This window comes from Scatophagus argus, chromosome 1 (assembly GCF_020382885.2).
Source record: "Scatophagus argus isolate fScaArg1 chromosome 1, fScaArg1.pri, whole genome shotgun sequence".
NCBI lineage: Eukaryota > Metazoa > Chordata > Actinopteri > Scatophagidae > Scatophagus > Scatophagus argus.
Genome location: NC_058493.1, coordinates 11,164,927 through 11,187,437, shown reverse-complemented (window position 1 = coordinate 11,187,437; position 22,511 = coordinate 11,164,927). Strand labels below are relative to the sequence as shown.

At 41.1% G+C, this 22,511-nt stretch overlaps 1 protein-coding gene across 2 annotated transcripts in view; it reads right to left on the bottom strand.

Annotated features, from left to right (window-relative positions):
• The window catches only part of nfatc3a (nuclear factor of activated T cells 3a), a 63,019-nt gene that overhangs the window by 24,053 nt on the left and 16,455 nt on the right, over positions 1-22,511 (bottom strand). For both annotated transcript variants that reach the window (XM_046383063.1, XM_046383072.1), the window contains exons 2-3: positions 18,687-19,872; positions 13,113-13,275 (exon numbers count right to left, since the gene is read on the bottom strand). In XM_046383063.1, coding sequence (XP_046239019.1) covers positions 13,113-13,275; positions 18,687-19,872 — 1,349 coding nt within the window. The remainder of the gene's footprint in view (positions 1-13,112; positions 13,276-18,686; positions 19,873-22,511) is intronic.

Genomic DNA, 22,511 nt, shown 5'->3' with positions numbered 1-22,511 from the left:
GTGAGGTCTGTATGTAAAACGCCTATAAATGGTTACACTGTGGCTAGAAGGAAAAAAAGAGCCAATAAAAATGTCAACAGCCTTTTGAAATCCAGTTGTTCAGGCGTGCCAACCTGGCTGGCATGGGGGACCTAGAATAGCAACGACCTTAGTCCCTGAACACTGGCACCCCAGTTTCCACTTAGACAGGTGAGATGGTCGATGAAGGAACAGCAGCACATGCCAGGTAGCGACAAGGGGAAGATGAAAAGGTGAGGACTACATTTGCTCCTGAGAGGGACAGAACAAACACACAGGCCTCACAGTCACACTACTGCTGTAATGTTGAACTTGGCAGTCTGCATGACGGTGAGATGGCACAGCCCCTCTGTACATACACATTCTGATGATGTTGCCCTCGTAGCCCACACCCCTGGCTCAGACAGAGGGCAGCCCACTGAAGGTAAAAGAACAAGGCCATTCATTGCTGTTTCACCTCGGGAACTGCCAAGCCTCAACCCCACCACAGCTGGCCACTGACCCTTTCCTGCCTTGCAGGTTTACGTCACACACCGCTGTGTCAATGTTTGGTTGGGTGGTTGGAGAGAAAGTGGGTGTAGCTTGGGATTTGTCATGTGCTGTTCCAAAACCAGCTAAAATAAACTATAATCAACCACTGGAAACATATGTAAGTGAGAAAAACTGTGAGAAAGCACTATCAAAGAAATGCGTGGTTGGTTTTGCTAAAGCCAATTGTTTCAGCAAACATTAACAAAACTTCTTTCCTGTCCTGGTAAAGTGCACTGGAATCACCGGTGTGTGCTCTGTGCTCTTGGGAACTGCTATCATTGTATTTACTGGTAGCCTGTGCTCATTTTTGCATCTCCCTCTTTTTTTCTCTCATTTGCTACTACCGAGACGATCCCCTGTGGTGAAAAGAAGTCGAGGTATGGGGGCACCTATGTTAAACTGAGCTGTGGAAAAACTGAAATATGCTGTGTTTACAGAGGGTTGTGTGAGAGGACGAGCCTCCAGAGGCAGATACTAGGCAGGCAGGACAGCAGAGCTTAAATGTTAATAATGTTCCATCGTTCTCAGCTGAATAAAAACCTTGTAGGGTTGTGCTACCGAGCTCAGTAAAGACCCAGAAATTTTTTTGTTACTACTATACACCAAGTTAATTAGAAGATCACAATGGTCAGCATCTAGGTAGCAGTGCCTTATTTAAATCTTGCACTGAACATTTCTTTTTCATTTCCACTGCACCTATCTCAGTGTCTTGCACTGAGAGGCCAAAGGCTATAGCCAAGTCTGGGCTGAGATGTGAAGGCTCAGGCTGGCAAGGATTGAGGATGATTTTACCATAGGCAGGGTAAGACTGTTCACTGAATGGAGATTTGATTTTCAGGATTAAAGTATCTTTGCTTTTAAAATATCTCTCCTGGGTATTCACTATATATGTATAATATCAATCAAGGACACTGACATACATTTGCAATAAAAATTAAAAATATCTGAATTTCTGAACAGTTATTTTAAATTAATTCATTTTATCAGCAATCCAACAAAACAAAGGAAACAAGATGCTGAATATCAGATCTGATCAAAAGTCAAGCTGATAATCGGTTTATGTCTGATCTCTCGAACATCTACTTCAGTCTTTGGAAAAGAATTATTGTATTTTGACATGGAAGTGGCAGATACAGTCTTTAAAGCTTACTAAGTAATCAATAATTACTTTGAGTGTTGAGGTGTTTTTTTTTTCTTCAGGCTTTCATAATCTAATTTCCAAACCCCCGGCTTTGTTTTGAAGCCAAAACTCCCCACCCCAAGGTAATTCCCATTGTTTCTAGGTGTGTATGTCTTTGTCTCTGTGCTTTGTGAGTAAGCTAGAGCTTGTGGCTATTGACTCTTGTAACACAGGGGGTGCTGCAGGAGGCTGAATAAATTCTGAGTGACACTAACCACAGGGATGACAGCCAAAGGCAGCTTCCTCCTCAAACAAAAGTGCATACAGACTCACGCAGACAGCACATATTTCTGAAATCAAACCTTTCAACTTGAACTGGCAGCTACAGCATATGGCATATATAATGTTTAATTCCTCACTTTCTGACTATCACCCACGTCAAACTAGAATCAACCCACTGAATGTGGCACCCAAAAGGTATTCGGAAGGAAGTTGCATGCAGGACCAGCATGAGTCCCCTATAATAACCAGTAATGGGTTCATCTTTGAAAACCACATTAGATCTTAAGAGCCACATGAAAGTGTAAATCTTGCTATTACAAGCTAACAGGTAATTATGTACCCCAGTCTGAATGGATCCATGACTATAAATGACACCATTATTCTGGATTCAAAGGAACGTTGAGTCAAAGGAAGCAACAGTCTTGTGGCTTGTGTAACTTGTTTTATGATCATGTCTGCACACTGTGGAAGTGAGCACAGACAGAGAGCGCCTGCACGTGTGTGCTTATGTGTCCATAAATCAGGGCATGTTTATGCATAGCACCATGTGTGTTCCAGACAGCATAAAATGAGTTAACAGTGTCTGTAAGGAATGTATCTATGAGAGAGGAGACGTGCAAGTAAAAAATTAAAAAATAAAATGTTGTTTTATCTGAGAAATTGTTGAGGTCAAACATATTTGATGTTAAAAAAGCAGCTGTCTGAGATCTACTTTTTTCCAGTTTGGCAGTTCTACCTGAAACTACAAACTGTCACCACAAAACAAAAAAAGTCCCTCATTTTTTTCTTTCCTTCGGTTCAGAACTCTTCACCTGAGCCTCTCTCTGCGTCCTCGTGCATTTTGTCTCGTTCTCCGTCTCTGCACATGAGGGATTTGGTGTGGGGCCAGAGTGTTGACAAACATACACTTAGCAGGCCAGGAGTTCTTTCCAAATCAAATAATCAACCAGGAAAACCTGATTAGAGGGCTAGAAAGAAAGGGCTCACTTCAGCAGTCCCAGTGAATCAACACTCCCAGTCAAACATAAACATACTACACATCCGTGCTAATTCAGTCCCGCCACCGTCACAACAGTTCATAAAAACACAATTATTTTCTCTTTGGGGTTTCCTCCATTCAGCTCAGTTTGGTTCATTTAAATAACTGGAAAAAATGCAGCAGCTTTAGCTTTTTTTTTTAATTTATTTATATAGTGCCAAATCACAACAGTTGTCTCATGACACTTTCCAATTATAGCATGTCCAGACCAAACTCTTTAATTTGATTTTTAGAGAGACCCAGCAAAACCCCCATGAGCGAGCACTTGGCGACTGTTGAGGAAAAACTTCCTTTTAGAAGGCAGTCTAAAAGTCATTCCTCGCAAATGGAAACCGTAAAAAGAAACAAAAGTGATACAGTCTAACAGAATAACAGAACACATGCAGGCCTTTCAACACATGAGCAGTTTAAAGAATAACATTACTTTGGTAAAAAGGGCTCAGTGTATGGTACTGGTATATTAGGGATGGAAGCTGGACATGATAAGAAACATATCAGAACAGGTGGGAAGTTGTTAGCACTAGTTTTTCCAATGCCTTGGTACACTGAAATATAACAACATTTGTTATACAGTTTGTTGAGCTGTGTAATTACATTATCCTAACTGTACACGATTTTATTCATGGTAACGGTGTGTTTTTTTAATTGGTTGCCTGTCGCTATAACTTCCGAGAGAGTCATACAGTGAGGAAGGCCAACGTCATCCACGAACATTTCTCTCCGAGTCACCTGACATAGTTTTTCATCTGCAGTGCTGATTGGGGGTGGTTGTTTACCACAAAGACAGCTCTAATGATCTCAAGCTTCTTCACAACAGCATCAGACAACTTCTTATTTCGATCGCGAGATCTCTAGCAGCCGAAATTATATACAGTGCAATTAAATCAGCGCACAGACAGCGCCCAGACTTCCCTCTCCCCAGACACTTCCTCCAGCTCTTCCAGGTGGACCCCAAGGCGTTCTCAGGCCAGCCGAGTGACATAGTCCCTCCAGCATATCCTGGGTCTTCCTGGGGGCCTACTCCCGGTGGGGCATGCCCGGTACACCTCTCCAGGAAGACGTCCAGGAGGACTCTGAAACAGATGCCAGAGCCACCTCAACTGGCTCCTCTCGATGTGGAGGAGCAGTGGCTCTACAGCGGAAGAAGATGGATGGATGGATGGATAAATCAGTGAAGTCAGCGCTATGTTTGACATCCTTAAGACAGCATTAAAACCGTGTAACAAATACTGAGCAAAGTGTTACCACAAGCTCCTCAAACAGGAGTCCAAGCACACTTCAGGGGCCCATTTGCACCTTCAGTTCAAAAAGTGGGTAAAGTATCACCTGCAAACAGCGGGACATGTAAACAAGCACACATGGATAATACCAGGCGGAGGTGGCTTCTCAACAGCGAAATGCACACGACACACACCCTTGACTTGTTTCACATTCCTGAGTCACCCCCTTTGAAAAATCTGTGCTTGAGTGTGAAATACCACAGGAGGGTGGTCTCTGCACTTTTAACTCCTCACCTTTCTGCCTGTCTAGAGTGCACTGAGCCCAGCTGGTCAGTCAGCAAGTAACTGAGGCCTCACAGAGATCAGCCCTTATATTAAACAGCACTGACATTAAAACCGGTCACATGTCCCCAGGCTCGATGAAGCCTGTAACTAACTTACAACTGCCACTGCTGCTTCTGACCATGGATTGAGTTTATGATGAACTCTCTCCCTTAAAATAAAGCGCTGGATATGGTTACATATTCAGCTCCCACTAAATAAAGTCCCCTCTTATTTTTGGCCTTCATCTGTTCCACTGATCCAATAATAAGGCAAGCTGAGGGGAAAAACACCTAACATCACTGCATACACACAGAAACAGTCACCCAGGCATACACAGACACGCCTTTCAATTTTTGGGTAAAACAGATAAAGCATAGCAGCACTGAGAGAGGATCTGGGCTTGATAATAGAATTTTGATAATAGGATATTAATAAAGGCAAATCTAAGAGAGAGAATGCCACCTGCTCCCTGCAGTAAAACACTCTTCACATACCATTTCTTCAACTACCTGCAAGTATTAATTCTTTTTCTGTGTTCATCTCTTTTTCTCATTTTATCAACTCTTTTCTATTTACTTTTCCGGTTGTCTTCCTCTTTCTTCGTCACCCCTTCGCCCGACTTCTCCTCTTCAGACTTCCTTCCTTTTTATATCTCTTCCCTCTTATTTTCCCTTTGTCACTCTCTCCTCTCTGTCCCTGTCCTCGCCTCTCACCTACCTCAGCTCCAGCCCTCTGCCGTAACTCGACACTTTCTCATAGCCGACGCCTGACTCTGCCAAGTTGTTTCCCTGTGTTGCTCCACTGTTGCCATGGTGAGACACTCTGTGTGTATGCAGGACTGTGTGTGTGTGTGTGTGTGTGTGTATGAGCAAGCAGCTACATACACTCACGGTGGTGTAAACTACAGCCCTGGAGCTTGTGTCGGAGAGGCTGTGTGTGTGTTTGTGTGTGTGTGCTTGTGTGCGTGCGTTAGAATGTGTGGATTTGAGCACACTAACTTTGGTGTAAACTGTAGTCCTTGGAAAGGTTTGTGTGTGTGTGTGTGTGTGTGTGTGTGACTGTCTGACCAGTATGTGTGCGCAACAGATGTAAAAATGGGAGCAATGGTGGTCAAGGTCATGAGTGGGCCCATTTTATCTGGCAGTGGTTTCCCAACTGTGGCACCACAACCTAGGTTCTATGGACATACACACACACACAAACACACACACACACAAGCATAGCTCATGAAGGCTTGCTGTTTGCCCAACACACTAGGGAGGGCAGAGAGAGCCAGGGGGCCGGTTGACTGTTAGTTTAAACAAGGTCAATACATGCACACGCACACGCAGACACACACACAGGAGTGTTTACTGTATACTGTGTGAGGGCTGTATATGGCCTTGCTAGACTGGTCCAAGCTCAATTTCTCTTATTCCCCATTCTATCCTCCCGCCTTCTCCCTCACTCTCTCTCTCAGACACACACAAACACACACACACAGACATGCATCACTCTCTCTCTCTCTCTCTCTGGCTGTTTTCTCACTGTGCACTAAGCCTGATTACAACAAATGAGAGCCCAACTTCCAACATGTTTACATCAAGTACAGCCCTGGGGCAAAGCAACACCAGCTCCAGCCAGTTCACATAGTGCAAACCGCATGGCTCTGCATTGTTGTCGGTGTGTCTACCCATTATGGCGGCCAGTCTTTTGAGACAGTCAGCAGTGACAGGGAGAGGGCAACTGAAAATAAGAAAAGAGAGCAAATAAGACAAAGAGAGGGACAGCATATAAGACTGAATACGTGTGAATGAATGACAGCGATAGAGATAGAGATAGATGGAGAGAGAGAGAGAGAGAGAGAGAAAGAGAGACAGCAATGGGGTCACAGCCATGCATTCAAGCACCGGGATCAAAATCATTTATTGCATCTAAGCCAGTGGAAACATAAGACTGTGTTGGACAGCTTCTGTCATCTTCTCTTTCAAATCCTTGTTACCAGACACCATGGCTTCATTTTGATTTACTACCTGTCGCAACAAGTTTAAAGATTGACATTGGTATTTTTTCCAACAGTTTGTTTCTTCAGACGCGTAATAAAGCACAGTTCTGTGCAGTGTTTGAGTGTGCTCATTTTGTTGTGTGTTGCTGCGTACTGTGACTGTTTCTTCATTGTATCCGACAGTCTTTTCCTGTTGCATGTGCCTGCTTCTATCCGTAGCAGCAAGTAATACCAGAGGGGCTCCTTATATTTGTGTGGGTGCAGGAGCACTCAATTAAGCTGGTTAAATACGCACAAGGATACCTCAGCCAGCCAGAGAGGCTTTGGACTTAAATGTCTCCTAGCAACAGGTGTACCGATTATGGTCTGCAGTTAGCCCCAGAGGAATGACTAAAACAGCCACTCAGCCAGGAACAGACGAGGCCATCCTGCAACAGTACAATTATTTTAAAAAGGTAAACAATATTGCAATGTATTGAGAGCAATCTGCGTCTTTTTTTTAATTACCATAAAAATATTTTTAACTTTTGCACATGATTATCATTACCACAGTGCTTGCTTTTAGTGTGTAGAATGTATTCATGTATTAAAGTAATATGCTTGTTTATTGTATAGTGGAACCTACAACTGTCATGGATAAAAGCTCAACAAGCATCACTGACAGACAAACTCAAACGGAGCTATAACACAGCTAGAAACAACATCATCGACAGTGAGTATCACTTGCAAGGGATTACAAAGCATTCCTCAGAAACCACCGCCATCAGCTTTACTGATGCCAAGAAGTGCACTTCATTTGCAGCTTACCCAGTGAATACACACAACTCTAAAATCTCACAGGCCAGCTAGTCATATGTCAGAAGCAAGAAATAAACATATACAAGTCAAAGCAAAGAAACAATAAATAGCAGTGACTAAAACATAAAATCATGTTTGTCAAATCAATTCATTATAAACACTGTCAAGCTTTGTGGTCTTGGTGTTTGTCTGGCTACCGCACATACAGACAGACAACGACCTGATTGCTATGGCTATTGCTAGCCAAGGCTTTACAACACCCTCTGTCTCTTTAGATCACTAATCAACAGCTGGTCAACATCAGATTACTGGAGTTTAATCATAAACATATAAAACTAAATCTAAATAACAATGACTTACAGGAGAATCTCCTAATGGCTTCATTTGCCTCTTATTTTCTATGGCATACATATAACACTTCTTAGCACCTCCTACATCCTGTGTGTCTGGGGGATGAAAACCACAGGTTAGAAATCCCTGACCTAAAGCTGCTCCTCCAATGAGCAATTCAATTCAAACAGACCCTATGTGAAATCTTGATGAGAGATACTGGTGAAACTTTGTACTTTGCCAATTTGAACTCTCAGGTTTGTATACACAGCTTATATTTGTATACATGTAATATTTTTATATTAATAATTGCTCAATTATCTATCTTTTAAATAACGGTGACAAAACTATTTGAATTCTTTCAGTTTCCTGAAATGGCATTATATGCTGCTGAGGGCTCCACCTGCGCCAACATTTTTTTTATTGCACTGTCCCAAAATACAAATGTCTAAGCCAACAAATCCTGGTTTGCAGACCTCAAACAGGCCAGATGAAGAAATCAAATCCATCCAGTCAATCAGATCCATCCAGAGTCAAACAACAGACATGGCTTCTGTACCAACAGTACAACACAAAGATCTTTAACACATAAACTAGTTCAACCCCATGGCTGCTTCCTCAGAAACGGTCTTGTTTTTCTGTTGACACAGCAGCTCAGTGGTGCATTGATCTGGCCAACAGCGTGGCCACAAAAGGAAGTCATCACCATGTCCAGATGGCGACTTTGCCGTCATCTGGTGACATCACAGCACCAGAGTCAAGACCCAGGGAGAATGAGAGGTCCTGCAGGGCCACATACATGGTAGAAATGCAATCTCCAGAGAGGGCTAGTCTTGGAGTATCACAGATCAAGAATTATTAAACTTCAGAAGTAAAGCTTGCTTTATAGCTGGAATGGAGAACAACATTGAGATTAACAGATTGTTCATTACTGTGACTATAAAGTTACTCAGTCACTTTTGTAATCCTAACAAATCTGTTTTCTAGACCTCTCGTTGTGTAACATCATAACAAAGAAAAGCTCCCTCTCAGTCTTGTCTGCCACAGTTAATGTAGGCTGTATTTGAAATTCAGTTAAACACAGTTTGCTTGAGCACAATCTGATCAGTGAAACACTTGCTGGGACTCCTACATATACGTGATTGAGCCATAGTAGTACCTAAATCCAGTCAAAAATGTCCAATCTGCGTATTCAAATTATGTGGCATAGAAGCTGCAATCACACATCCTGGCACCAGTATCATAATGCCTTCAGAGAATAGTTTGGTTCACACCTACTGTGCACCTGGGAAACATGATATGTGCAAGCTTGTTAACACAGTCAAAACAGTGGCTGAATTTCCTCCAATGCTGCTTCGTGTTTTTCCTGTTGTTTATTTATTTTTAGGCTTAATTTTAACATAGGTCTTTCTAACCTTATAAGCAGCCATTGAATGCATTTTTCTGACAACCTCAAACAATAATACAAACATAAGAGTGTGTGTGTGCATGCGCGTGTGTGTGTGTGTGTGTTGGTGTGTTTCTGTAAAAACAATAATGACATCACAGGGTGAATAAACGACCTTTCAACGGTACTTTTTTTTTTTTTTTGCACAGTGCATCAAAAAGTACCGCTAAAAGGACCAATAACAGAGGACTGGTGTTTAGTATACAAAGACTGGCTGTTGGGCAAGTGCTGATACTATCTAACCTCACACAGCAAAGGCCAGTTCTTATTATAATTTTATGTTGATTGTCAGCGTTTGTAGTGTCTACACTAAAAAAACAAGCTGTCTATGTGTATCCTGAAATCGTTGTGGAGCAGAAACTTTCATGTAAAGGATAAAAGAGGTGAGTAACTATGAGTTCAATACACAGGAAATCTGTGGTAATTTCTGAATTAGCAATTTGCAGCTAGACATTACAATGTCAAGGCTGACTTATTAAAATTGCAAATTTTGAAAACTGACACTACAATAAAAAGAGCTTAATAACTGAATGCAGAATAATGTTAAAATTTCTTTAGATTTATATCACATATGCTCTCGTCCTGTACTATACAACCCTCGCTCCTTCATAAAGCTCATTCACCCACACACTTTCTCTCTGTGCCCTGTGCGCAGGGCTCTGAAAAACCGCTGCATATGACAAGCAAATGTTGTTGGTGCTCTTCTCACTGTTTGCTCCCTGTGAACGTGACAACACATTACTGTTCGTCAATGCGATCATGAAAGTGCATTCTAGCAGAAATACATTTGATTTTCGCTTTCAGCACACTGCTTACTGAATGTCTCCACAAGAACCTCTGAGGTCTGTGCAGGTCGAGTTATCAACCAAATCATTTTATAATAAATGCAATGTATGGCAATTTATCAAGAACAAAAAAAAAAAAAAAAAAATTTTTAACCTCATTAAAAAAAATACACAAAAGTTACTTTAGATTCCAATCTGGGTCAATATTTAGGCCTACAAAGACTTACAACTGAACTAAAAGTACCCAATTATGAAAAAAGAAGTTTGGTGCAAACAAACCAGAGTCTTCACATTCCAGGAAAACCAGCTGCACTGACTGTCAGGGCTAAGCATAAAGGTACTCTGGACAAAATTCCAGCTGAGTTTGGAATCAACTTTGAAATTGCCTTGTCTGACCAGAGTTGTAAACTCTCCACTCACTAGCTCCCGCAAGGAAACTGCAATAACCAAACAGTTCCCTCTGGGGATGAGGAATGAGGGCAAGCGTGGCAATCGCTTGGTTGAAAACATTTGACAGTTAAATTATGCATCGTCACATATGCTACGATAGAATCTTGGTCTAACCGAGGTTGAAATGGTTAATGATTGGCCTGGAGGGAGCCTGCATGACTGAATGTATGAGGACATGGGCTGTTTCTAAAGCAACAAATGGCAGCAATTTGAGCTTCCTTGCTGTTTGAGGAAATTTGCTGACCGCAGCTGTTCAATTGTTGTATTTCCTTTCATTATTACTATCCATATAATGTACATGATGAGCAGTGACTGAGTTAGCCTGAGAACTAACCTACTTCCCATTTGTAGGCCCAGTAACGACACGTTGCCACATCCAGTAACAAAACCAAAAATACATAACTGTAAATCCAAAGTCTTGAGTCTTATCACAGATATAATATATTGCATTTAGATGTTAACATTTAATGAACTTTAATTTATACACTTTTTCATGTGGGTTGTCACAAAAGTGCAAATAATAATACCAATAATACCTTAAAGCCGTGAAGAAACAAAACTCAATGGCAACAAGATGATAGTTTGTCGATAAAATGCTATATAAATCAAACATTAATAATAATGCTATATCAATCATAAATTTGGCAAAGAAACTGGTGTAGGCACCACAGCAATGCTAATAGAATGTGCAAGATATACAGAGCATAGACCGTACATGGGCGTCCTATTGGGCTGACTGGACAGCTGACTGAACTAGCAGTCGAAATTCAGCCTCTGTTGGATTTCACAACAATGGTCATGGTCCAGCTCGAAGGGCCTACCTTAATCATACACACAAAGGCAGCCTGTCACTGTGTTCTTGAAATATTAATGGGACTGCAATCTTCCGCTCTTGCTCTCCCTCTCTCTCTCTCTTTCTCCATTATCTTCCCTTCTCTCAGTATTCTCTGAGAGAAAAGCAGCCATAGCTCTATGGTGGCACCTTGTTTGTCGCAGTAGCTATCAAATGACAGACCAGCTGACTGGCCTACAGTGACAGCTCTCTTGCCTGTCTCCTTGTCTTTCTGACTCAACAGGTTGACTGACAGTCTTGCTGTGAGAGAGCATCCATGTGACATTCCACACATGCAAATATGTAAAATGAAACCCTAAATGTAATGCTCATTCACAATAACCCGGCTGATGTATAAGCTTTAAGGCAGAACAATTACTTATGTATCACGCGATAGTGAATTCATTTCATCTTTCAAATATTTTTTTTTGTATTGTTAAGGATGACTCTGCATACAAACTCAACTATCAGGAGAAAATATATTTCACTAAAGGAGAAGGTCATCCCACCAAACTGGAAAACAGCCAATACCTCAAGAAGCTGTGGCTAAATTTTGACTTGATTGCTGAAGGCTGTAAGAGCTGACATTATTTTCTATGTGGTTAACTTAACTAATGCATGGCCACCATCATGTTGTCACAGACAGTAAATCAGTCCTGACCCCAGTATGGCAGTGACATCAGTACTTGTGTTTTGTTTAATGGAACAGGAAAAAAAGAAAAAAGTAATGTAAAATAGATTTTAGCCATTTTATGTAGATTTTTTTCACCACTGAGATGGTTAGTTTTGGGTAATGTTTTTTTTTAGACATGCACCGATTGATCAGCTGGTTACCGGAATTGACTGATTTTCACGTGATCATCAATGACCGATGACCGGCTGATCAGACAGGGATATGGCGATTTTGCCCGTCAAATGTACTCGCGCAACAAGGTCAACATGGCGCAGCATCAGCAGCACACGTGCATATAGTAGAATAGACCTCGTGGATTACATGTCAGCTGTATGGAAATTCTTAAGCGTGAGTGAAGAAGATAGTAAGTATGCAATATGCAACACATGCAAGAACTAAGTTGGGCGTGGAGGGACAACACCAAAAACTTTTGGCACAACCAATCTCATCCGGCACTTAAAACAACATCACCCGGCGGAGATTGCAAAGTTTGACAAAGCTAGCAAAGGCCGACACTCAGGGGCTAAAGGTAAACGCAACAAGCTACAGCTTGCACTGAGACAAGTCCAGGAAAAAGGTAAAAGAGTTTATTGCACTTGTTGACCGTTTTCCGAAGTTGATGATGATGATTAATGATTAATTCTCCACACCATAATTTATATAGTTATTTTTTTTTCTAGCAATTATCTGTTCAAAAAATGTCACATTACTGTTTTGTTTCAAATGTATCATGACAATTGTTTTTGTATTTTTAGCTGGATATTTGATGTGAACTGAACCAAATGGTTGTTCCATAACATTGCACTTTTACAATGTGTGTGAATTTCCCACACCATAATTTATAAAAGTCTATTTTATAAAAATTACAGTAGATTTAGTAGTGTGTGAATGTCCCACACTGGAAAGCACAATATTGCACCTTAAGTTAAACTTGAAGAACTTGTCTGTTCACCTGTTCCATTTCTTTTAACAGACATTACATTACTGAAAAGTTGATTGTATTTCTATGTTAGAATTTTATATTAAAGAAAAGACAAATCTGTGTGTGCTGTAAAGTGGTTTGAAAAATGAAATCAGAATCAGCTAAAATCGGTATTGGCAGGTCAAACTCAATGAAAAACCGGATATCGAAATGGGCCCAAAAAATGGCAATCGGTGCATCCCTAGTGTTTCTTTCAGCTTTGGACTTAAACTACAACAAGGTGGAGGTTTATGACACCACTCATGGCTGAGCATCAGTGAGTGGGTCAAACATGTGGGAAAATAAGATATTTGTTACCTTGACGATGGGGTGGCCACCAGATGCAGCTTTGACAGCTCCTCGGCTGCCCTCAGTCTCATAGTGCGCCCGGTGGTGAGCTTTGGGTTGCACTTCTATCTTCAGATCATACTGGCCAAACTGGCTTGGCAGTGGCCAATCTAGAGGCGGCAGTGAGGAGGTCCTGTGGAGAGAATACCATAAGAATGAACTCACACACATACACATATACAGAGGAAGAGCATGTTAAAGCTTTGGTATGAAACCATTATAACATAGAGGGTTGTGTGCTCACAAATTCATTCAAAGTATTCAGTGGAAAGTCGCAGTTGTGGTCACAGTAATTGGCGTATATAAATCTGAAGCGAACTGAAGCTGAAGGCTGAGACAGCACAACATCTTATCAATGATCAGAAAAGAACATTTTAACCGCTTTAAAGAACAATTTCACTGCTACAAAGATGGTCTTTTCATAAAATTGGGTTGTCTATGCAGTAGAGAATATTTCTGTAATTGGTGCTACTTGACCAGAGAAAATGAGTTGTCAAATTTTGCTCAAAAGGTAGAAAACCACCATCAACGATAATGCACTGCGCAGCACTGAATCAGTAAATGCCCTGACCGTTGGCCGACATGCTGCGAGCAGTGCTTGGTTTTGGCTTGTTCATTTTAAAGCAGACACAAAATGGCAATCTGGCTGCAGCTAGACAGTACGCAAAAAATATGTTCCAGAGGAGAGAGAAAGAAACTGGCAGTGCAGTAGCAACCATCTTGATACATATTTTACCCACATTGCCTCATTTGACACTTTGATCCAAGTTTCTGAGCCATCCCTCTCTTGATCCGAGTTCAACTTCTATACTCTTTGTGACCGTGGGGGCAGGCATACAAAAATACGGTACAGTACAATACAGTTTGATCAACAGCCACCGAGCCCACAAAAGTCCACCAGATGACACAAATGAGTGGGGAGCACTGAGTGCAAGCAAAATGGAGGGAAGTTTATAACAGTGCATATACTACCCACACTGAAATGATACAAAACTGGTTGAAAATCGGAAAAAGTTTCCCTTATCAGTAAGAATTTCCCGTCATAAAATCTGGGTACACACACCTTCACATTTTCCATATTTCAAATAATTTCCTGCAGACATGCTAATCCATGTGACATCACAAAGCAGGGTCAAGCAAGACAGTTTCTCACACTATGGCTGATGACAACAGCCTGTTTTAAGGGTGTCTGAACACATAGAAAAGCTGAAAGGGTGGTATTCCCCTTCCACGGTCTGAGACAGTATAACGGGTGTAAAATGGAGGTAGTGTACTTAGAACCCTCAGACAGTGAATCACTGGAATGCCCACATGCATTAATCCTGTTCTTAAAGATGGCGCTCGTAATAGGTCATGTTAAGACTTAAGGGTGAATCATTTTCTAAGGGGGGGCTTTTCTCTCTGTGTGGGTCAGTGAATAAGTGGCAGGATGAGAGTGTGTGTCAGACAATGAGTAAAATACTATGTGCGTAAGTCTGTGTGCATACTGTACATGTTTATACTTTGCCTGTAGTGCAACACAGGGGCTGGCATTGTGTGTTTTTCCTCCCTGTCTCTCTGTTTTTTATCTGTGTAGGCCACAATCATATTTGAACAGCTGCACTCGAAAATAAAACACTCAATGGCCTTCTCCACAGAGAAACTGGGTCTCTCCATTTGAGTGCATTAGTTCAGTTTATCCCCAAAACATTTTGTAAACACTGGCATCAACCAAACCATAACCTTTTCTAAATATTGTATTTCTTGTTGCTGGTTAAATATATTTTATTATATTTATGCAACCACCACAGTCCACCAAAATAGTGATTATGGAGTGACTCTGGAGTTGTGGACATGCTGAAAAATATCTCATAATATGTTGTTGTCATAATCATTTTGTGTATGACAGTTTTAAGTGTTAACAAAAGAAATTTCCAGAACATCCAGTTTGGTCTGTTGATTATCTTTTTCTAATAATTGGTTTACACACAGATATTTTTATTGATATACTTTAGCTTAAGCAATTCTTGAATTTCCCCTCTAGGGATCAATAAAGGATTATTTTACCTCTTTCTTAAGTCTACCTTCTATTCTTAAGTTTATTATCTGTATAGCCCTCAACAATACATATAATTACCTTGACACAGCACTTGAATTGTAGTAAAAGACATGATGTAAACCCTTATCACATCTTGATACACAATGATTCACGATCCAAGGGGCTTACTGTAGGGCAGCACAAGCATATCTGTGTGTCAGCATTGTGTGGCAACAGTAACAAACTGCCATTGTTTGTTTTGGTTTTTTAGGGTCTGCAGTACACACAATAGTAAATGAAACTGTGGGTGTCTATATGTACGATATATGAGTATCTGTACGTTAGGCCCGAGTCAGTGCACTGTACTGCAGCAGCAAGTTCATGTTGTCTCATGGGCCAAGAGGCAGACGGCCTATGCCACACACTGATCTCCACCTCAGTGCTGGCCTCCGTAGGCTCTTTGTGCCCCCTCTCACATGGTGGCAGAAGTTTTTATTTGGCTCTATTTAAGGCCGTACAGGCTTCTAGCATGCAAACGTACTAAGTTTAAACTGCATGATAGATCTTTGACAGTAAAAATCATTTTTAAAGGAAAGTTTGTAAGGTTTTAGCCAGCGCTGCTCAGTCTCTTAATTCTTCTCTTTCCAAATGCCTGACAAATGCTGGGTATGTGCAGACCAATCTGATCAGACCGAATTAAAGACATGTGAGTGGGGCTTTCAGTGGAGCCACTTCACTTCATAAACTGTCTTACAGACTGGCAACAAATCCAAAAGAAAGACGGCATTTTGGAATGAAAAGACATGTGTCTGATATTTTGAAGAAGTTTTGAGAAGCTGAAAGTAAGCTTGTGGTTACAATTCCAACTGAACTACAGTCCACAGATTCCCCTACCACACATGGTATGGAAACGTCACATAAAACCACTTTATGTTGTAACTTGTAACATAAAATACTCTGACTAAATTGATCAAATCACATGCTGCCACTGTAACTTTTTATAATGTACAGATATCTGTTTTGAGTAACTGTGATGATGGCTGTTGTAATGCCTGAATAGTCAATCTGTCACCTTTTCTCAATCCTTTTAAGTTTGATTTTCAAACATTTTTTTATCTGATAGCAGCTCTATCTAAGATCTAACACACTGTAATACAGGGATCCTCACCCTTGTGTTTTCCTCCCAGCAGACATGACATAATCACCCAGGATGTGTGAGTTTGCATGGCTGCTACGGTAATAGGAGTAGAGAAGGACAGAGGAAATATGAGCTTTGTGACGGAGCAGAGGCCTATGTCATGACATAGCATAAGCTTTCTCAAATGTCTCAGCCATGGTGCAGGGGCTCCCAGTCTAATCACATTCCCACAGCCCGTGTGGTCCATTCTACAGTCTCCATCTTTCCACTAGCATCCCTTCCATCCAATGAATCGGGTATCTTGAATCTACACACATAAATACATATCAAACAAAAGAGGTTTATATTGCTATCTTGCAGTTTTAAAGCCATTTACAATTACTTCCTGGAAACCAGTGCATCTTCCCTGGTTCCCTCATGGATTACCAGTAAGCATACATATAACCTTAACCAACACCATCACTACCTCTGCTGCTGCCAACAACTGAAACTGTATTTCTTGTACTAAAAGTGATCCCATTCATTTTTGCTTTAAAATGTCTGAAACGATTAATCAACTAACCACATATTTGAAAGCACATTTTCTTTCAGTGAACTGATTTATCAACTAATTACTATCAAAAGCTTATTAATATTGCATTGTAAGAATGTCAGAAGTATCAAACTATTACCACAATCCAATATCTTCATGTGATACCAAAGCTATAAAAAACAGATCTTCAATCAGATTTTCAACCCAGGCATGCACAGATATTATTATTACAAATTTACTCTGTACCAGCACCATGTGCAGGTTGGTAATTTGAAGAATTTATTCATTATTTTTTTTTTTTTATTATTTTCTTTTTGCCCTGGTATCAAAAGTTGCAGCAAGAATCATTTTTTTTATACTAAGAATGTATAAAATTTAAAATTTCTGCATCATGACAACCTTATCTCACTGCACACAGTTCAGAGAGCAAGAGAAGTCTCTTTGGCAAAGTAAACACAGGAACGCTCACCAATTTTTAATCCCACCCACTCTAACTCAGTCCAACCCATTCCATCAGGGCCATCTGCTCAAAACACCACTAACACACACGTGTGCGGAGAAACAAGTCTAGCAACTTCTATCCCAAGGCAGACGTGAGCTGAGCTCTGCTGTAGAAGTCCCACGTGAAACTTTGTCAAATCTGTATTTTAAGCCACAGTGAGTCCTACTCAAGGCAGGCTGGGCAATTGCAAAGTAAATTTAGTAGGAACAAGTTTAAGGAAATACCTAAGTCAAAATTAAACTGCGTTATTCAAGGAAGTAATAGCTTCTGTGTTCTTCATCACATAACAAATAATACAGCAATGTAGACATTATTAAGTTACTGTCTTTATAAGGCCTTAGGATATTTCACTTACAAAGACAAGGATGCAGAGATCAAATGGTGACTCATCATAGAGCTAACAATGTTGCTCTCTTATTGTCTGGAGAGTTAGGTCTTTTGTGTTATGTTTACACGTGTGTGTGTATGTGCATGTAGTATGTGTGTGTGTGTGTGTGTGTGTGTGTATGTGCATGTAGTATGTGTGTGTGTGCATGGGGTGCCCCCCTTGCCATATGTGCCCTGTGCTGATTTACAGAGCTAGGGGTCAGTGCACACAAACAAGACCATGTCTTCATCTGCTGCACACATTGCAATCACACACTCTTACAGATTGTACCCGTGTGTGTGCCTGTGTGTGTGTGTGTGTAAACGTGTATTACAGTACTCTCTAATAAAATAAGTCAGTTTTATACTGTTGATACAAAGCTCAAAGTTGCTGTGACTGAACATTGATCTGCAGAGTTCCTTCAGCAGGCCTATCGTTCATCTAATCTAATTTGACACTAATTTAGTGCATTGCAACATTTACACTTCTCTACTAGATCAAAAAGGGATCTAAATCTTTATGATGGCTCACAACACTATAAAAACACTCAACACTGAGGGTTTTAGTTTAGTCTTGCCCTGCTAATTTCTTTTAAGTCTGATGACAGGTGTTGTCTTGCCAAGCAGTGATCTCACCAATAATTCTCTAAAATATCGATAGAGGCAGTTATCACCACCCCACCTTATATTTAAAACACCAAATTTTGGATGTAACGCATCAAGAATCTATTCCACACAAATATTACCGCCATGACTATCACCAACTCTTTCTGACATACAAACAGGAAGTAGAAGAGAACAAAATGGATTGCAAAAGAAAATTATTTCAAGCAGTTGAGAAAGTCCTTGTTGACATTTAAAAAGATAAACATATGTGAATTTTTCTAACACTTCCTCTCACCACTGAGTCTCGAGATGGAGCTGCATTTAGAGATGACAGTTATCAGTAAAATTCACTTTTTTCTGCTTATTTCAGTCAGCAAATTTACCTGAAAATAGGTGTATGACCGGGCTTGGGTTTATTCCATGAGAAGTGAGAGGGCACTGAGAGGAACTGTTCCCCAGGCCCATCCTTCTTCAGGCTGTGAAGGGTCTCATCTGAAGGAGAGTCTAGGTTAGGAGACATATTTCCTTGGTCATCTAGGCCCAGCTCCCCTTTCCCAGTCTGTATAGCTGTTCTGTCCTGTGAGGTCTTCCTTGTCTTGGATGGGATGTCTGCCTCAGATGGACAGCACTGAAAGGGTGACATGCCTAGAGAAGGACTGCCAGCCCAGGTGTCCTCTGTCACACTGCCCCTAGGTGAAGGTCCAGGTGTGGGTGTGGGTGAGTGGTGAGGAGACAATGAGCCAGGGTAGCAGATGTCGGCGCTAGAGTGGCGCCTCTTCCCACAAGGTGAGGTGGGACGTGAGGAGGGCCTTGAAGGAGGCCGTGGGCTAAGCCAGTTTTCATCAGTTACACTGGTGCGTGGCGAGTGGCAAGGGGACTGTCGGGGTGACAGGCTGATGGAGTGGGAGTGGTGCACAAAGGCAGGGTGGTGGTGCTGCCAGTGGGGCTGCTCGTCTAAAACTCCACCACTGGTCTGAGGGGAGGCACAGCCTGGGGAGGTGAGTGGAGAGCCAAGGGTGAACCGGGCAGCCGCTTCATTTAACTCAGAGTCAACATCGTCATAGACATGTGAGAATGACTCACAGGAGGAGGCATCAGAGAACCAGCTCCTAGACGAGAGGCTACTGCATGGGCTAGGGCTCAGTGAGGAGTCCCGGTATGAGTGGTCCAGGGGCAAATATAGGTGGTCTCTGGACAAGGGCCTATCACCACGGTAGTCCCCATCAGGGCCATTGGCCCTGAGATCCTCCTCATTGGCATCCATCTCCTGCTGGCAGCTAGGGGAAATAGAGGTGATCTGGATGCTGGGGCACTCAAAGGCCTTCGGTGCCTCGACAGGCGCAGAAGGTAGCAGGGGGGAGGTGCCATATTTGGAGTCTTGTGCCTCGTAACTCAGAGGTTCAGATCCTGGTTTGTGTGACTGAAAGCGTGGGGAAGTGCTGATCACCTGGGAGTGGGACTGCATGCCATGACGAGGCAGGGCAATAGACTGGTGGTTGGTGACAACAGACTGGGGCTGGCCCACGTTTAGGATGTAGAATGATGTGTTGTTGTCATCAGGCTCCAGATCTAGGAGAGGTAAAGGAAGGGAAAATTGAGACACGGCAAAAGTTTCACTGAGTTAAAAGAGAAATAGAATTAAAAAGCATAAATATAATACAAATATGTTCTAATCAAGTCTCACCAATAAGTTTAAAGAGAGTTTAATAGACTACACAGAAGCTGCATCACAACTCTTCAAGCCACATTATTTTCATAACTTAAAGATACATAAGAGTGTAGTTGCATATCTAAGGTTTCTGTTCGTGCAAATCAGACAAAAACACTATAGCTGACAAACCAGTCATTTGTGTCTCACCCATTCTTTTCTCATCCATCAAGACATCATTTTCAGATTAGAGCTTGTGTTAGCTCTTCAATTCAGCACAAGATTCAACATGAAGCAATAATTATGGCCAACCTCCCAACCTACAACAGGTAGGTTGGGAGGTTGTATATTATTGTTTGGATTGCTGTATATTTGTGCCATGGGACTCAAAAAACAGAGACTGTCTGGATTTGTGTCCTGACCTATTCAACTGTGTGTTGCTTTTAAAAGGGATAAGAAGAGAAGATGTAGTTCACCTTCTGATACTGCATCCTGGCAACTAATCATCTATTCATTTTGCTTCAACTGTGTTTTTACACAATACTGTACTACATCAGAACCAGGCTTCAGGCCTCTGGTTGCCAAAACTGCATGAAATTATTCAATCACAGATCCATGTTTGATTGCATCCTGAGTTTGCACTTGCAATTGAGCCCAGTTTCAGGAAATTAGAGGCCAGAGTGTTGCTGGGTAGCAGGCAGTCATGCAGGCATTGTTCCAAGAGGGATAACCGATGAACAGCACTACTCAGGAAACAAATTCACACAACGAAGCGTGCTGTCGGCTGTCATCACAGCTAGCGCCGGCAAGCTATTTATACCAAAGGTCATCCGTCACAGGCAGTAAGTACACACACAAACACCCACACACAAACAAATAGACAAGAGCCCATTGTCTACATTGGCACTGTTACTGTTAGAGGTTATTGATAAACTTCCAATGGATGTGCTCTGCTGCTCCCAGTGGGAGCAACAAACACACGTCCCCCTACCCATTGTGGGGAGGGGTGTGTGTGTTTGAGTTCACTTTGAGTTTTCTGAATTTTCTTTTCTTCCCATGCTTTCCATATCTTTACTTTTGTATAGTACCACTCTCCTACCCAAAATTGAACTTTCTTAAAAAAACACACACACACACACACACACACATAAACGTAAGCAGCACAAAAATTAGGGATCATCCAACAGGTCAGTCGACCAGTACGGATTAGTGGTAATAAAGGAGAACAATAGCTGAGATTTTGAACCAATGCAACTTTTATGCAAATTTGGAGTAAATGAAAGTTTCAAAGTCTTTCAAAGTGTCAAAGTTTAAAATAACCAGTGCTGTAATGTACAGTGTACATGTACAAGTACAACTTACTCACTTTTTGCTCCACTACATTTATTATAAATACAAGATATAAATACTATTATATCCTACTATGACTATATTTTTTTAAAACAATTAAAATACTACTGATACCAACAATCAGAAAACTGCAGAACATATCTGATAATTTGTCAGGCAGTTTTCCTGCAATGTCCCATCTTGAAAAATCCCTGTTGTACTGTGAAAAGAAAAGGCAAAAAAATGAGAGAAAGAAATTATTCTTATTATTATTTCTTCTTTGCATCCTTCAGAAAGATGCAAAATGACTAGGGCAAAACTATAGGCCCATGAGTATGCAAACAATATCACAGTAAAGCCTGTACAGCACAAGGTTGTGAAATGATTACACAACGCTTCTCCATATTCGTGAAAGGTGCTTACAGGCCTAAAAATAAGAGACCATATTATTACATTTAAAAGAAATATAACTTACTATTTCAAAACTAAAACCATAACTACGTTGACTATTTATTTCCTCTGATCTTAAACTATAACAACAGAGCAGAACTTTGTCAATTCATTAAAGGCAGTCTCAAAGAAGCTTGTAAAAAGAAAGAGGTTTGGTTTCTGTCCTCATATCCTCTCTATCCAACAGCAGCAAAAGAGGCAGTAGCAGCAAGCTCTTTATTTATAGCTGCTCAACACTGGCCCTGCCTGCCTGTCACAAGACCCAGCAGTGGATCCTCTGACGACAGCCTCTGACTGACTGACAGGGACCAAGAGAAGGACAACAAAGTCGAGAGGAACAGAAAGAAAGAAAACCTGCATCCTCTCACTCAGTGACACTCTGAATTGAGAAATAACATTAAGAAATCAAAGGAAGAAATATAAAGTAAAAAAAAAAGCGAGGGGAGCATACCAAAGCACTGCCAAAGCATCACCCATTTCCCATCAACCACACTGCATTATAAACAATACCATCCTCACAGAAAAATAGAAACCTAAGTTCACCCTTTAATAATGTTTATAATGTTTGTAATAATGTAATGGCATTTCTTCCACTTCTTTTTTGTTGTTCTATTTGGATGGCAAAATATTTCCTACAACAAATCTCATGAGTGTCCTTCAATCCTCTACAAACTAATAAAAAACAAACAAAAAAACTTACCTGTAATAAAAATGAAAACATTTTTAAACAAATTCCAAATCAAACTAATTTTATCCCAAAGTCTCCAAAAAGGCTGAGCAA